The 17,261-nt window shown below is 41.0% G+C and overlaps 1 protein-coding gene across 7 annotated transcripts in view; it reads right to left on the bottom strand.

The window, feature by feature from the left end:
* Window positions 1-17,261, bottom strand: part of COL6A3 (collagen type VI alpha 3 chain) — an 84,968-nt gene that overhangs the window by 21,715 nt on the left and 45,992 nt on the right. For all 7 annotated transcript variants that reach the window (XM_023503808.2, XM_031968242.1, XM_031968243.1 and 4 more), the window contains 19 exons: window positions 16,797-16,875; window positions 15,768-15,913; window positions 14,880-14,972; window positions 14,107-14,160; window positions 12,866-12,937; window positions 12,184-12,210; window positions 12,018-12,062; window positions 11,822-11,875; window positions 11,136-11,198; window positions 10,267-10,332; window positions 9,818-9,871; window positions 6,972-7,007; window positions 6,175-6,237; window positions 5,540-5,602; window positions 4,484-4,546; window positions 3,868-3,930; window positions 2,679-2,729; window positions 2,133-2,168; window positions 1,166-1,228 (listed from right to left, as the gene is read on the bottom strand). In XM_023503808.2, the coding sequence (XP_023359576.2) occupies window positions 1,166-1,228; window positions 2,133-2,168; window positions 2,679-2,729; window positions 3,868-3,930; window positions 4,484-4,546; window positions 5,540-5,602; window positions 6,175-6,237; window positions 6,972-7,007; window positions 9,818-9,871; window positions 10,267-10,332; window positions 11,136-11,198; window positions 11,822-11,875; window positions 12,018-12,062; window positions 12,184-12,210; window positions 12,866-12,937; window positions 14,107-14,160; window positions 14,880-14,972; window positions 15,768-15,913; window positions 16,797-16,875 (1,191 nt within the window). The remainder of the gene's footprint in view (window positions 1-1,165; window positions 1,229-2,132; window positions 2,169-2,678; window positions 2,730-3,867; window positions 3,931-4,483; window positions 4,547-5,539; window positions 5,603-6,174; window positions 6,238-6,971; window positions 7,008-9,817; window positions 9,872-10,266; window positions 10,333-11,135; window positions 11,199-11,821; window positions 11,876-12,017; window positions 12,063-12,183; window positions 12,211-12,865; window positions 12,938-14,106; window positions 14,161-14,879; window positions 14,973-15,767; window positions 15,914-16,796; window positions 16,876-17,261) is intronic.

Genomic DNA, 17,261 nt, shown 5'->3' with positions numbered 1-17,261 from the left:
ATTATTTTTATATTATATTTATATTTATAAACTCTTTGAAAGCAGGATCTATCGTACTCTTTCTCTGTATTCCAAGCAAAGCATCCACTTAATAAATACTCGATCAGTTGATTGACTGATTAGCTTCAAGTCAAATATTGCCACAATTTCAGAAGAATCAAAAGTCTAAGCCCAAAAAGCAATGGGAAAAAATAGAAGTAGAGGAATCAGTAGGTTATCTGGGGCCCATGGTCTGGAGTGAATATGTAGTCTGACTATACCAGAGTCGCTGGAGAAAAGGCTATCCTTAAGACAGAGAACTGGATATGAGGTTAGAACACAGGGTATTTATTGAGGGTAAGCAACCATTCCAATTTTTTTAAATCCACCCTTCTGCCAAGTAGTTTGGTCTAGCAGTCTATATTAATGAAATTAATTAGGCAAATGTCCAATAGTTCATTTCTCTTTATTCTGCCTAACCCAATAACCTAAAAAAATAAGTTTTTGTTAACGACCTCTGACTTTGAGCTATCTCACAATCCGAACTGTGGGGGTCAGGTTAAAGAAGTATGGCAAAAATTTTACCTCCAGCAAGATCATGGGCTCATTGGTCAAGTAGAGAAGTCACACAGGTTGATGAGTAAGGAAAGCACCACATATGCATTCCCAATGTGCCCAGAACCACCCTGGAAACACTCACCAGATGTCTGGTGCTGAGCTAAGCTGCCAACTAATGCACTGAACCAGTTGGGCCAACTCCAAGTCTGAGAACTTTTAACAACTCCATGTTTCTAATTATTGTGTCTCCAAAGCTGGGAAGGGTTCTCTGGCACTAACCCTTAATAAAAATCATTTAGCAGAATAGGGAATAATGTTATTTTTTTCAGAATGTAAAGGAATAGAATATAACAGGCCTTGGGATGAAAAAGGTCTTTTTGTTTTTCATTTCTATTTCATGCCTAAAAGAATGAGCTGGAAATAATTAATGTGGTGCTTTGGAGTTGAAATTTATCCATAGGACCATAGACTCATAAATGTAGAGCTGTAAGAAACCTCAGAGACTAACTAGTTCAGTCTCCTCATTCTACTGAGGTCTGAAAAGGCCAAGTGGATCCACAGTCCACGATGACCTGCTTAGACAAAGGAATTCATTGGTTGAGTGGATGATACTAGGAGTAGGACTTACCCGACGGCCTCTGCTTCCTTTAGGTCCTGGTCCTCCATCCACACCTCGGTCACCAGGAGCACCCTAGGAAAAAAGTGAAGGAATACTTGAGTTTAGTTTTGAAATAAGAAGGTCTATGTTGAAGTCAAGGAGGCTGGATCTCCCCTCTTCCCACTGAATTCAGTGGACTAATGAGGGTAGATGGGTATGTGTTTTATAATGAGTAAGCCAAATTAGTTGTTTAATAGAATTCCAGAATACAAAAGTCTCTAGAAGGTCACTGAGGTACAATCATCTACTTCATTCAGAAATCTCTGACAGAAGATAACATAGTCCCTGTTTGAACACTACTTCCAATGACAGGGAACTTACTCCCTTACAAGTCCAATAATTTCAGTTGGTTATAGCTCTAATTGTTAAAAAGTTCTTTCCTCTGGGATCAAACAGGAAACTTCATCTTCCTCCTCTTCCACAGAATAGTCTTCTGGAAACCTAATACTTCTATCATGGCCCCTGAGTGTTTCTTGAGTTTCTTCTATCTCGTCCTATGTTTCTAGACCCTTCAGCATCCTTAGTTGTCTTTACCTTCCTAGGATCACTTAGATGCATTCCAACTTGTAATTCTCTAGATCAGGGCAGAACAGAACAATGGAACTCTCACCTCCATTCTGGAACATTGCCTCTCAGTACAAGCAAAGTACAACCACATTAGTTTTTCACAGCTGTAATGTCACAATGTTGAGTCATGGTGATTTTGCAGTTCAATACCAACTCTTTCCCTCACAAACTAATGGTGCTTAGCCATGTCTCCCTCATCCTGTACTTGTGAAATTGCTTGCTTGAATCCAACAGTAAATCTTTACATTGATTGAGAGAAATGTCCCTTGTTGTAGAATTATACAGACACAGATTTAGAGCAGTTGATTAGCAATATCATTTATGTGTGATCGTGCCATACTGATATATCAATACCAAAAATTCTATCTACCTTTGGTCCTGGATATCCAGGGAATCCACGTTCTCCCTAAAAAAAATGAAAAAAAGAAAGAAAAGAAAAGATTCAATCAAGAGTCTGCTGCTATTTAAATGTGTACATATTCAAATTTATTTCTATAAAATCTATATGTATATATATTTATTTGTATATGTACATAAAATAAAGGACAATGTTGCTTTATATTGTTCTACTTAAAGAATTTGTTGAACATTCACATTGTTATTCTATTAATAAACCTAAGCTTTACAAGTATTTATTAATAACAAACATAATAATCATAATGTAACAAGTTTGGGAATAAGATAACTAGAGTTACCTTACATTTCTATGGCATTTTACCATCCACAATACTCATTCACAGTCATTCTCTCATTCAATTGCATTCATTATGAATATGATATGCAAGGTAGACTTGACAACTCACAGATTCCCTTCTCCTCTATCTAGCATACATCAATAAGCTGAGATGATCCCACCTCAATGAATGAACTAAATTTTAATAAATGTTCAACCATTGTTTATTAGGGAAGTACTTGCCTTTTTGCCTTTCTGTCCCTCAAGGCCTATGCCATCTCGACCATCATCTCCCTGGGAAAAGAAAAGACAGCATTATCATCAGTTGGATAGCTAGTGGAGCAATCCTGGTGCTTGTTAGAGCAGGCAAAGGAGGAGAGGGAAACACTTCCCAAAGAATCCTATCATGTTGAGGGTTTTGAAAGGATCAGTACCATCCTTCTGCTAAAGAAAGGTAAGAAAAAGCCATTTTAGGACATGGTGAGTTGAAAGGGATCCATTTGTCAAACTGGAAGCACACACTCAACATTGGCTTATGCCATTCATAATAGATAAAGAGGAATGAAGAATAAGAACTCCAGCATAGCAAGGACTGTCCTTTAGCTTTCTTTGTATCTGCAGTATCTAATATAGTGTCTGGCATAAGGTAGGTACTTAATAAATGCCTAGCATACAGTAGGTACTTAATTATTGAAGAGTGTCAAGTGTGAAAAAATTATTTCTTCTATCAAACCAAGATATGCTCCTTTACAGCCTTCACAATTGATTGTTAAAGCATACACTGTAAGACAGAAGACCTAGCTACCAAAAATTTCTTAAAAGCTCCCTATACTGGGTACTTCAAACTACAAGAGGCTTTGGGGGTTACCCAGTACAACTAGCTGAGGTTGAATTTTTATAGTCAATTCAAAACTGCAGGAAAGATCTCCTTCAATTTCTTGCTATAATTGGGTACCATAACATTCTCTGTTCTTAGGGTTTTGTAAAAACCTATTCCTTCTGTAGCTATTCCTTTATTAATGGGAACATAGCCAGAATGAACTCCAAATTCATAATTCTATCCATTCCACCATCCTGCCCTCTGAGAAGACTTGCCAATACCTTAGAGACTCTTGTGTTTGATCTCGTGGATGGTTATTTAGACAGTGAGTTTCAAGACTTGGTTCATGAACATCATCATTAAACATCACTATTCAAACAGATAAACTATTATCTCAGGAAAGGACATTTTAACCCAAAGTTCTTGAACTCAATGATTTCAAATGGACACCCAAAGAGATAGACAAAGCCTAAAGTGGAATTCATCTCTATTCCTCCCTCAAGAAACAGTGTTGGCTCAAGAAAGAGTCTTCAGAAGGTAAGACCCATCTTTTTTCTTATCCAGAGTGAAACCATGAAAAGTTCTGGGAACCAAGTTCATTCTCAAACTTACCATCTCTCCCCGAGGTCCACGTGGTCCATTACCTCCCTTTGGACCAGGCTCTCCAGGCTCACCCTAGGAAAAGAAGCGATCTTAGAAAAATCATTCTAGCTTCAAATTGTACATAAAATTCCCTCCCTGATGCTGAGTGAATGGAGTTGATTAAAGTTGGAATGGATTAGGTTGAGTTGGGTTGGGATGGGTTGAGTTGAGATAAATTGGGTTAGAATGAAGTGAATTCAACTGAACTCAATTTCTGTAGAAGCTTCAGCTTATAAGAGCCAGAGCTGGGACACAAAACTGGCTTGTCTATTTCTCCAAACAGGGTTCTTTCCAAGATGCTTTCTACCCCTACTGTAATGGAAAGGGAAGCCTGTGTCAATTTATCTATAGTTTAATGAAGTGGAAATTGGGCAGTAGAAATGAGAGCTCCCTGCCTTAGGCTTCCTTTGGGAGTAGCCGTGGCTCTCTGGCCTGAGAGAGTGTCTCTGAAAGGATCAGAAGCCTATTCTTAGTTACTTCAGGTAGCTTGGGAGTCAGAAAAACTAACAAATGAGGGTCTTGTAAGCCTGAGTTTTCATCTAGGAGTCAGCCTATGTTAAGGGGATTTTGGTCTCTGAAGACATACCTTGGATCCCAGGGGACCAGGTCGGCCACGATCACCAGGAACTCCAGGGTTTCCACCACCTCCCTAGAGGAAGAAGAAGAAGGATTAGCCTACAAATTAGTCCAAGTTTTACTACAGACATTCCCAGAAATTCCCAAATGTATCCCACTTGTTCCTCCTCAACTTTGTTATTTGCTTTGTTATCCCTTTGTTAAGGCTTTGCCTTATCCCTCAAGTCTGATGACTTTCCCATAAATATTTATGAATGCATGAAGCCATCTCTGCCCCTTCCACAACTTCTCCCACTCTCCTGATGCCAATGGCATGGTCCATGATAGATCCTGCCTTCTGTGGCAGCTGATTGGGACATAGCACCTGCTTCGTGCAATTATACCCTCAGGGACTGATCAGCAGGTACAGCTATTAAACATCTACCGTGTCTACCACACAATGTCAAAGTACCTCGGAGAGATGCAAAGTGGAACAAAGGCACTGCCCCTACTCGATGGAATGGGCTTAATTTAAAGATATGAAATGGAAATTCCAAACTAGAAACCACCCGTCTTTGTTTGGGGGAAGCTCTCCTAAGCCGATATTTGTCAGTAAGTATTTTAGGACTGGACTAGAACCTCAAAGCCATGATTTTACACATACCCATACCCATGGAGGTATGCCCAAGGCCATACAGGCAATAAGTTTCAGAGGCTTTAACTCTAGTGCTCTCACCACCGTGACACTACCCTGACTCTTTCATGTTTGGTTTCACCTCCAGAATTCTCTTCTATTCCATTCATATAATAACAAATTATTTGTTCAGCGTTTGTCATCCATGGAAGAACTCCCCATCCCTGGTGTGTATCAGATTATCGGAGGGAAAAAAAAAGAAAATCTGAGATGGGGCTTCAACACTGGCCGCCATAAATGGAAGGCTAAATGTTCGTCTGCTGCCTTTATAACCTGCTCTCCCCCTGCCCACCTTCGATGGAGAGAGAAAAAATAGAAAAGAAAGAAGAAGAGAAAAAATGAGAAAGGGGTAAAGCAAGAGAAAGAGTGAGTGAGAAAGGGAAGAATATTTACCCTTGGTCCAGGAATGCCTTGTTCACCTATTAAGCCTGGGGGACCGGTTGGACCAGCTGGACCCTATGGACAGAAGAGATCAGCGTAAGGGATGTGAATAAAGGGAGCATTTAGGAAAGATCCTCAGGCAGGAGAACAGTCCAAAACAATTAAGGCAATAATAATTCATAATTTAGATAGATCTCAGGGTTTGCAAAGCCTTTAGGAACAAGAGACTCAGTGAAATTAGTAAGACAAACATTATTCCAAATTATTACATGAGTCCAATGATTACAAATTAGAAAACTAAGATTGAAAGAGAGAAATCACAAGCCTAGGTTATGCACAAGAGCTGGAAGGGGCCCCAGAAGCCCTCCAGTCCAACCCCCTAATTTGACAGGTAAGGGGGGAATGACTTGCTAGTCATGAGTCAGAGGCCAGGTTCCCACCCAGTTCTCTCCTGGGTTGGATTCCTTATCTAGCACTCTTGGCAGGACTCCACACTGGGTACGATCACTCCACTGAGACCAGCAAAGTGACAGAAATATCAGCAAAAGCCCCAAGAATGCTCAACCACTCGAGAAAGTCAAGGCAAGTAATTAAAAAGACATTTGTCCCCTGAGAAGGAAGCCAGGATCTCCCTGACATTGACCCACCTGTGGCCCTCTTGTTCCTGGTTCTCCTGAAACTCCTGCTGGCCCTGGGCCTCCTTTGTTACCCTTAAAAACAAGAGAGAATAGAGGTCGTACAGAGCCGGGTTCAAAGTCAAGCCTTGTAATTGTCCATTTTCCTTCACTGCCATCATGTCCAGTTCCCACAGACAAACCCAAGGGAAACCAAGGCTGGGAGAGGGATCCTCCAAGCTTTCCCTGCCCAGAGCTTTCCCTACCCAGAGCTCAATGCCTCCAAAGTAAAAGCCTTCCTAGAATAACTGGCCAAAAATGGCATCCCCCTGTGGCGAAGGGCTTCTCTGAGCTAACATGGCCAGACCTTGGGCCACAGACATGCTGGAAACATCCCCAGCCAGAGCATGTCCTGGCTGAGCCTCCACATGCAGGCCCGGAGGAAGCTTTGGTGTGGACTGGGCTCTAAACCAGTGGCTAAAATAAACCAACAAAGCAGCAGCTCATGGGGAGCATCACAGACTTAAAGCAACGACTCGGTTCCCATCTGGCTTCTTCGCCCGGGGCGTCCCCACTACCCTGGTACTGGCTCAGGGCAGGAGTGGTCACCAGCTTGACTAAGAACTTGGTTTTTATATCACCTCCATTTCTATGTCCCTTCCATGTTCTTCCCTGAGAACTCCTCCCAGAGAAGCCAAATAACAAAGTACCGGATTGGAGCAGAGCTCTTCTCAAGCTGCCCTGGGAGGGGCAGGGCATGTGGACAATGTCAAAACCCTCAAACATACGGGTGCTGGTGGGAAAATGAGGGAACACAGAAAAGCGCTCACCTTCGCTCCCGGAGGGCCTCGACGTCCAGGACCGCCCTGTGTGAACAAGAAACCACCATGGAGTGAGCGGAAAAAAGAGCTGCTTCTAAGGCATTCGTCATTCATTAACTCATGAGGTAATTTATGCAAAGCACAGAGTAAATCTTAGATAAATAAATGTTAGCTGTGTGTCTCTGCAAATCGGGCACCTTTCTCTGCCTCAGTTTCCCTCTCTGTGAAATGGGATAATCACAGCACCTCTCCTGCAGGTTTGTTGCAAGAATCCAATGAGATAATACATGTAAAACTTCAAGTGTTTTATAAATACTAATCTGTTATTATTATTACTATTATTATTACTATAACTGTTTTATTATTCAACAGATCTTTATTATGTGCCTACTGTCTACAGCTCTGGACCAGCACCAGAGCTTGACCAAATACAGACTCTGCTTCTCTGCCACCTGACCCTTCTGGAGGAAGGTCCATCGCTGCCCATGGCTGCCAAGTCTTTAGGAGGTTCTCAAGCCTGCCAAATTAAACAATTCCCCAACCTCGGCTCCTTTTTCTCCCCCTCATTTCCAAAGGCACTCCCCCTCCCCTACAGCCTCCCACTCTGGCCCAGCTCCTTCACAGTGAGGAGCAAGTGAGACGTGAGCCTGCTCTCAAACGGGGGTGCCCACTGTGCCAGGCCTCTGGGCCAAAGGTAACACCTACGCAGTGAGAGCATGGAGGATAAGGCAGCTTTGAGAGCAGAAAGCGAACCCAACAGAGCCTCGTTCTTCATGCTCTGGCCAGACTCTGTGCAGAGACCCCTGGCCCCGGGAACGGGTCACCCCCAAGATGGGTGCTGGAAACAGCTGGAACAAGAGCCCCATGACCACCATGCCCAGATCCCCCAGACCCACCAAGAGCAAGAAACCAAGTCTGGAACTGGGATCTCCAAGTTCTCCATGCCCTGGGATCTCAAAAGGGTACTTTGCCCTTATAGAAATAGGAGGAGCAAAAACAGCTGCCCAAGGGGAGGATCATGAAGACCACCTGCCCCTCTAAGAAAGCATAAGCAGCATTAGAACCCACATCTCGTGAGCATTTTAAGGTTTGCCAAGAGCTTAATGTCCATGATCTCATGTGATCCAAACCAGTGAGGGTGGGACTGTTCTTATCTCCATTTTACAAATGAGGAAACTGAGTCTGAGAGAAGTGAGTGATTTGCTTAAGTCACACAGTCCCCAAGAGTCTGAAATGGAATTTGAACCCAAGTCCTCCTGATGCTAAGCCCAGCCCTCCCTACGTCCATTAGGCCATAATATGTTCCATTTATCTGACTGGACTGCATCCATCTTTGGACATCCTCATCCTCTCCTTTAGTTTTTGAGGAGCCATAAGCAAGGTGGGGGACTTATTAATAACACAGGGTCCTACTTCACCAGTTTCCTGCCTCAGTTACACATGAGTCCTTAGGGGCAGTGTGAGTGGCTGTGGATCAGGGCTAAAATCAGTCATTTTGGGGTCCGAGTCAAGTAGCATAAAATGATTCCTCAAACAGAACAAGCCTGGGATAAGTGGAAGGCAGAATCACTGGGACAATGCGGGGCGGCCTCTGGGAGGAGGCAGACAAAACAGAGCTCAGAGGTAACTGAATTAGTTCCTACATGACTGTCAGGAAAGTACTGTCAAAAATCTAAATTGGACAAATTTTTAAGTTGCATAACCTTTTAGAATCCTTTTGCCCTCTAAGTTCCAATGCCCTGATACAAAGCTCCAGTGATTTAAGCCTAGTTATGGTTTTCCCCAAATGTGAAAATTGGAAGGATCTTAGTTTTATTCATACACTTAAAGAATCTTCACTCTAACATTCCTGACAAATAGTCCTGCAGTCTCTGTTGAAGACCTTCGAGAACTCCCAAGGATCAGGATAAATGTGAATATCCCCCTCCCCACTACAAGCACAAAACCTTTGTCCTGGCTTCCTTATACATGGCATTTCCAAAACACCCATTGACCTCCAGAGAATTATGAATCCTTGATATATTTAAGCCACTTTCCATGGGAACTATGTGTGGGGCCATTCGTGCACTAAGGGTTTTTAAAATATCGCTTTTCACAGTTATTTGCTTATTTATGAATTCAGAGACCAAAAAAAAATTGAGGAACCTTGAAGTGCTGTTTGATTGTAGGCAGAATGTGACTCTCACCTCAGTAATTCACTCTGCACAGTCTAACTTCATAGATGCTGGTGTTTAGGGTTTGACCAATCTTTCCTCTCTTTGTCATTACACTGTAGGACCAGCCTTAATGTGTATTGGGAGCAATCTTTGAGGCTACAGGGTTTCTGACACATCCACTTAGCTCACTATTTGCTCTCTTCTGAGCAATAACCTTCTCTAATGATCTTCTACTTCCTTGTTTTCATGCCTTTAAGAGGACCAAGCATCCCATGATCCATCAATGCTACTCTTCCATATGTGCTCCCAACTATTGTTCCCATTCTTGGGAGGTTCCTGAATTCTATGAGCCTTTTAATGACCGCCAGAGTCCACTCTGCACCTCAGACTCTCAAGGAGGTGTCTCTGGAGCTGAGAATTTGAAGGCTTTATCCAGTTACACACAACAACTGTATATCAGAGAAAGGAATTGAATATTAGGGTCTTCCCGACTCTACTACCACAATTCCTCTCGTATTTAATCGGTAGCAAAGAATCATGGGAAAGCCATCCCATGTGAACTTGAGGGTAGCAAGAACATGGGGAGCAAAGTTTTTAGGGTGAAATAGGGCTTCAAGAATTCTCTTCTTGCCAGGAGCAGAGAGGTGTCCAGTGAACACCAAATGTCCATCACTGGGCAAAAAAATGAAATATACTCACATCTTTCCCAAGTCCTCCAGGACCACCCGCTCTCCCATCAAGTCCAGGTACTCCCTAGAGCAAAGAAAAGACAGAGAGAAGACTCCCATTGGTAGAAAGAAGAAAACTGAGTTTCTTAGAAAATTACATGAAATGGATTTGTGGGCATGAATGTGTATAATGTATGTATACAAATTCACACGCATTTCATAGTTGCATCTTATAAACTCATTTCACTCATTAAGATGAGAATCTTATCTCTTAGAATAAACAAGGGTTTTCTTTTAACAACATTGACTCCCACGTCATTGTGGAAGTGGTTGGGGCCCATGATAGATCCTCTACAGGGCTAGCTTTCATTGAGTTCAGAGAAAGCACTTCTTCCTAGTTTTACCCTAGCTGCCTAGTTCAGCTGCTCAGTTTTTCTTCCTTTGGTCATTAGAACAGTAAATGATTAAATAATACTTTACCATTGGGCCAATTTCACCCTTCTCTCCTCTGGGTCCTTGTTGTTGATTGTCCTTTCCTATTTCACCCTGAAAACAACAACAACAATGAGAAAATGTGGTATAACAGTATTAGAATTACCCCAATTAATTAATGGCTGGACCACATGACCAATGTTGGATTGTTGCTGAATGAACAGGATGGGAATTTTAAAGGGTGGGCAGATATGACTTCTTGGAGGGAGAAAACTTTCAAATCACCTCAACCCACAACGGCCCACCAAAACCATGGCATCCGATTTATTCTGGGGTTGCCCAGAAGCTCCATGGCACCAAACCTAAAGTCATTCACAGACTGCCAACAGCAGGGTTTCTCTCATAATGAAGAAGATGCTACAAGCTACTACAAAATGAGCATATCCTCCATCATTGCAGTATCGTGGCCCACTCCAGGGTCAGTTATAATGGGAGATAGTGAGTCAGCCTAAAATGGAATTAATCTGGTAATTTCTTTATTGAGTTGAAATGCCACACAAGAAAACGAACCAATGGAGAGCAAGAAACCCATTCAGGACAAACCCTTCCTTCCAGTGGCAATGTTCTAAAGTGAGAGAGGAATAAGTCGGCCTCTCTATGGTGCAAAGGCAAATTTCTGCAAAGGGGTGACTGGGTTCTTTTTAGCCAAACATTTCTTGCTATTTCAATTAGGGAATGATTTCATTTCCTTCCCAGTCTTTCTCACAGCCCCCCCCGCCCCGCCCTTGATTTGGCACTGAACAAATAATCAAATGAGATCATCTTTGCAAAGTCAGTGCTTAGCACATAATAGGTGCTATATAAATTTTATTCTCTTCCCCTTCCTCTTGAACAATTCAATAGAGAATTCTCTTTACCGGATCACCACGAATTCCCATGTCTCCTCTCTCTCCTTTCTCTCCTTTAGGACCTCTGTCTCCCTAAGATAAAAACACAATAAGACAAAAACACAATGAAGCTCATAAATGTTTCCAAAACCAGTACCCCATTCTTAGAGTGATGGGATTCAGCTTAGAAATGGCAATGATACACAGGCAAACAATCAAAAAGTTACCATTTTATCAGCAAACAGAATCACAAACTCCTAGAACTGGATGGGACCAGTGATACCATCTAGTCCATTGTGTACATGACCAAAAATTGCCTCCCCAACATTACCAAATGGTCAGCCAATCTTTGTTGGAAAGGGCTCCTGTGATGGGCAATCCCTTGCTGCCACATTTGGACAGCTCCAATCACTAAGAAAATTTTCTTGACATTGAGCCTAAATATATTTCTTTGAAGCTTCTATCCGAGGTGCCTAGTTGTTCTCCCCAGGGCACAATTGGCATTTTTGCTTTTAGAGAGCTTAACAGAATCCAGTTATGCTCTTGAGAACCAAACAGCACAAAGCTAATCCTTTCTCCATGAGACAATCCTATCCAACAAGGGAACGGCTCTGGCCCTGCTGCTAGAATACATTCTTTTGATAATAGATCAAAATAAAAATTCCTTGTAAGAAAAACTATTGTATTTAGCAACAGTAGAAAAAAAAATGACCTACCCGTCTGCCAGCACTTCCTCTCTCTCCAGAAGAACCTGGCAATCCTTTGTCTCCCTGAAAAATAAGTTTTTGGAAAATGTCATAAAGGGTCTCTTTTCTACAACCTTGATCAAAGAAGTGTGATCAATGATTTTGAAAGTCAAAGTGGTTTTTTTTATTATTATTTTAAAGTACAAATAGTTTTGAAAGCTCTTACTTCTTCACCATTTAGTCCATCCAGCCCTATCTCTCCCAATTCACCCTAGGAAAGAAAACATAAAGGAGAATCATATATAGAGATAGGCAAATGAATCCATTAATCTAAAATAAAATTCAAAGACAACAATTTTTAAAAATTGAAAGACAACAATTTTTTAAAATACCTTTTCTCCTGGGAATCCCCGGGAACCCTAAAAAATAAAGCAAACATAAATTAGTAATCCTTCAACATATGCCATTTTTCAAATACACAGAATGGTGACTCACATATAGGCAGTAATAAGAACTAACTAGAGGATACCCTGAGTGGATTAATGGAAAGAGCACCAGATTTAGATTTCAACCACATGTCTGATGTTTATTGGCTGTCTACCTGGCAAATCACAGCCTCAACTTTCTCATTCATGAAATAAGAATAATACTATTTTCACTACATAATTAAAAGACCATGTAAAGTGTTCTACAGACCTAGAAATCCTATCTATGTGCTAGAATGATTGATGATGATGATTATGATGATGATGATGATGATGATGATAAATGTGAGTGATTAATAAACTACATTCTGATTTCGAGGCTATGGTATTTTTAAAATTATGAAAAGGTTTTCTTTTCCCTACCAAATTTAAACTGTAATTGCTCCAAAGAGGTACTAGCTCATTTAACTAATTCACAGAAAGCTTCTCAAATCTTCCTTCCTCTTTACAAGAAATGAATTTTTCCTCCCCTAAATTCTCATAAACAAAAATATTCTCCTTCCTCCAAATGCTGATAAAATCACTTTTCTGGCCTATAGTTGTTCTTCACATTACCCAGACCTCACTCAATCATCCATTCACAAGATACCTTTGTTCCTCTCTGGCCTGGGCATCCTTGGAAACCTTGAGTACCATTCACACCAGGAGGTCCACGTTCACCCTTTGGAAAAAAGAAGAAATATGTGTTGGTTAGACTATCTTCCTCATTTATTTATAACTGCTTATGGGTTGGATAGAAATCTTTTGCATTTTTTCCAAGTTAAATAAAAATGTGACTGATATTCTGTGCTTTGTTAGCCCAAGTACTTGCATAGGAGCTGAAGGCTCCTTTCCTTTTAAGTTGAGATCTAAGCATGAACCACAGTCTCTCAGCTCTGGGTGGAGACATAAGCCTAAGACAAATATTTAGTGACAATCCAAGACTGAACTTGCTCCATGGGAATGTATAGTTCAGGACCACAAGTAATACCAAATGGGATTTGTATGCAAAGTGCTTTGCAACTAGCCTTTAAAAATAGTATATAAGGATCAGTTATTATTATTATCATCATGTTACCATACCATGATTTTTCTAATAGTAATCTTCATAGTCAATACAATATATCTCAACTCAACAAATTTTTATTAAAAACTTCCTTTAAGAATGCACCAAGTGACTGGTTTTAAACCAGTTGAACACTATGTGCCAAGCACTGTGCTAAGATGCACATGTGTTATAATCAAGGCACTGGGCCAGTTATTGGGAACACAAAAATAAAAAGTCACAGTCTCTGCCCTCAAGGAATTGACAGTCTCCTCTTAGTTACCAAGTCTATTTCACTGGGTCAAGAACGTCTTATCTTAGAAATGTTATATGAAGTGCATATGAGTGAAGAACATCTGAATGCTGTGCTTTATTTTGCTTTACAAAGGCTGCTGTGATCTGAACAACAATGTCAAGATTAGAGTGAGGAAAACTATAAGGGATTACAAAGCAGCACACATTTTCAGAAAGAAGAGCTGATTTAATCTATGGAAATATGTATAGAGGAATTTCACATGTTTAACATATATGGGATCACTTGCCAAATGAAGAGGGGATTGGGGAAAGGGAGGGAAAAAATTAGAACACAGGATTTTGTAGGGGGGAATGTTGAAAATTATCTATGTATATATTTTGAAAATAAAGAGCTTTAATTAAACAAAGAAGAGATGATCTAGGTTTAATTTGATAGATGGATGGATAGATATATATAGATATAGGAATATATATCTTACTCCTGAACCACAAGATGTTAGGGAGGGAGCAAGATGGAAAGAGGAATGTAAAATAAAAAAAATGTTACTTACTGGTCCACCTTCATCCCCAGGATAACCTCGATAGCCATCTTCTCCAGGCATACCCTAAAAAGCAAGGATATGTGTTCACTCATAGAATACTTTGCCATCAAAGTTTCCACTATCAATTCCAATTCCCCAGTGATTCTCCTGAATTTCAGGGAATATCATTAATTCTGTGAGCATGACTTCAGATTTCCTTCTACATGTATGTTTGTTTTTCCAGACATTGAATGGATCAGAGTTGTTCTTTCTACTGTTAAGGCTACTAATGCTAATACTATTAATACTTTTTGGCTATTAATGCTACTAATATTTCTATCACTAAACTCCCCATGCCAGATATCCTGATGCTTAGGAGCTAGTCTCAGAAGGGCACAAAATGAAGCATAGGAAGGTTTCACCTTTTTGCTCCTGAGCCTACTAATAGTGCAAATAAATGAATGGGACTTAAGACATCAACCAATGGGAATATGCTTGTGTTTAGTTAAGAGAAGCTGGTAAGCAACTGTGTTTTCTGTTGCTGTTATTGAAAAGAGTCAGCATATATTAAAGGAAAAGGCAACTTGGTGAGATTTTTGGTCCCATCCCATCTCCACCCATGACCTTTAATCAACTCAGTCTTGGCAATATCTCATTGTCCTCTGCTGTGAAATGGGAACAGTTTACTCACTCCTCCTTAATCCTGGGCTAAACGATAAGAAAAATTCTGCTCAAATATGCTGATGTAATGTTTCTAAAATTTAATTTCAGTTTTCTGAAATAAATCAAATCTCAGATGCTACCTTTGGCCCAAGACTGCCCAGAGGTCCTCGGTCTCCTCTCTGTCCAGAACATTTGCAGGGCACACCACAGCATGCTCTCTCAGCAATGCTATCCTGTGGAAATGAAAGAGAGCAGTGAGAGACAGCCCAAGCCAAGGAAAAAAAACATAGATAATTCCCCAAACCTCCCTGCTGCTTACTCCACTCTCTTTCTAAGAGGAATAGGACTTTCAGGTGGGAGTTGGGAAAAACTGTGTACATCTGGGTCAGATGGAAAGGTACATGTGTTTCAATGGTAAATTAAGGCGAAGTGAGTGGCTTAATAATTCTTAGTACTACTACATCACCATAACCAGTTTCAATGCTATACAAACACATGAATTCACAGGTCCTTTCTCAAAGAAGGATCCCACCTTTCCCACTTATTAGCTGTATTCCATGAGTCAATCATTTGTCCTCTCGGAACTCATTTTCTGGTTCTATAAATTGTAGAGGAAGGGATCAGATTAGATATCCTCTGAGGTCCCTTCCAAAGTTATGATGCTTTGATCTTGTACCCTGGGTTCAAATCTAGGCTCTGTCACCTATATCTAGGTGATCTTGGGCAAGTTCTCCTATTCCAATAATGAACTGAAGATGGGTTCAGTCATCAAAAGGAATGGAGGGCTGTGATTTCAACACACACAACTGTGGAGAGCCTGTTCCCTTTTTTTCTGGCTCTTGTCCCATCCATAGTGCCATTTTGGGATCCACCAATAGCTACAATACCAAGACAAGCTTCAAGCAGATAACCTACCATTGCGCCATCTGTGTTAAATGCTTCCATCTCCAACTCAGATCACTGACACTTGCAAACCAAACACTGTTTCTCCCAAATTCATCCATTGAGTAAAAATAATCCAGACTTACAAGTTGTTCTGCCAGCTCATAGTCCAGATCCATCAAATTCACTGTCAAGGGCCGATTGTAAGTGAAGCCACGACCAAACTCCAGCTGCATCACATTGTCATAGTTGGCAACTCGTTCAAGACCAATGAAGATCAGGGCCTTCACACCTGGGGGGAGAAAATGGGAAACAGGATCATGAGAATGAACATTTGAGAAAAGGCTTTGGCCACAAATGATAGAATGGGTTCATAGGAGCTCAGATCATAAGAATTCATAGTAGTTCACAGGAAGTTCAAACCTAGACCAATCTCCCTCCCATTTTACAGAGGAAAAAACTAATACCCAGCAGGTTAAATGGCTGACACAAGATCACCCAGACAATATATAGCAGAGGTGAGATTGGAACCCATCTCCTCTTAATCAAAAGCTTCTACCATTCCAAACTACTTCCCCTTAATACTCCTAAGAAGTGTCAGGGAATCACTGCCATATGTAGTAAGAGTTAGTTGTGACTAACATCCTGTAACTTCTTCATAGAGAAGGCAAAGGAATGAGTAAAGACATGAATCTGGACATTGGGACCCTTCCCTCTGACACTCTAACAACCTCAGAGGTGGAAGGGACCCCCATGGAAAGGTCCAACAACTAGGGAATCCCCCTAATTTTACAGGTGTAGAAAACAAGACTCCTCTCTGGAAACCTGCTATGGCTAGGTAGCCTCTGCTCAAAGACCTCCATTTGGAAGAGCCCATGCTATTCTCAGGGAACTCTCCTTCTAAGGTCAAACCTAAATTGATGGGCTTCTAAATTTTTATCCACACAGAACATGTTTAATCCTTTCCCCTTCTCTTCATTCAAGTCAAATGGGATTGCTAGCTAACCCCTCCCACATGACAAACCATTTCCTACCATTTCCCCTCCATGCTTTTGTATCAGTGGTCTCTCATGCCAGAGAACCCTTTGGATACTTAAAGATGGTGATCGTGTTTCCAAGTTTAGGTTTTCTTCCACCATTATCCAAATCTATTTTTAGCAAACTATTATACTTGCCTTCTTCTTGCAATTCAGCAGATGCTTTTTGTAAGTCAGCCAGGCTGCCATCTACCCCATCAGTAAAATGAATAACCACCTTGGAAAAAAGAAAATGGGGAAATGTCAAGCCTCCCAGAATTCTCAACAAAAGGGGATCTTCAGGTCAATTTACAAACGTGCCTGCAGAGCACAGCACTGAACAATTCCAATAATAGAAACTGATCACCCATTTCTTTTAAAAGGGAGAAAACTTCATTTATACGTATCATGAGCTTATAGTAAGGAAACAGACATGCCTCATGTGCTCTTTTATGGTTCATTTATGAAATCAAAATCAAACTTTAAAAAAAAGGGAGGACACAAATGGATTGGAGTAAGTTGATAATTCATTGCAGAAACTAGAATCTCCTCCCCTCCCTATAACCCACAACAAGGAATGTGACAAACAGTCCAAGCCCTGGCTTAGCTCACTACCAGAGTACT

The sequence above is a fragment of the Sarcophilus harrisii genome, chromosome 4 (genome assembly GCF_902635505.1).
Source record: "Sarcophilus harrisii chromosome 4, mSarHar1.11, whole genome shotgun sequence".
Lineage (NCBI taxonomy): Eukaryota > Metazoa > Chordata > Mammalia > Dasyuromorphia > Dasyuridae > Sarcophilus > Sarcophilus harrisii.
The sequence above is the reverse complement of the archived record's forward strand: the minus strand, read 5'-3'. Positions and strand labels throughout refer to the sequence as shown.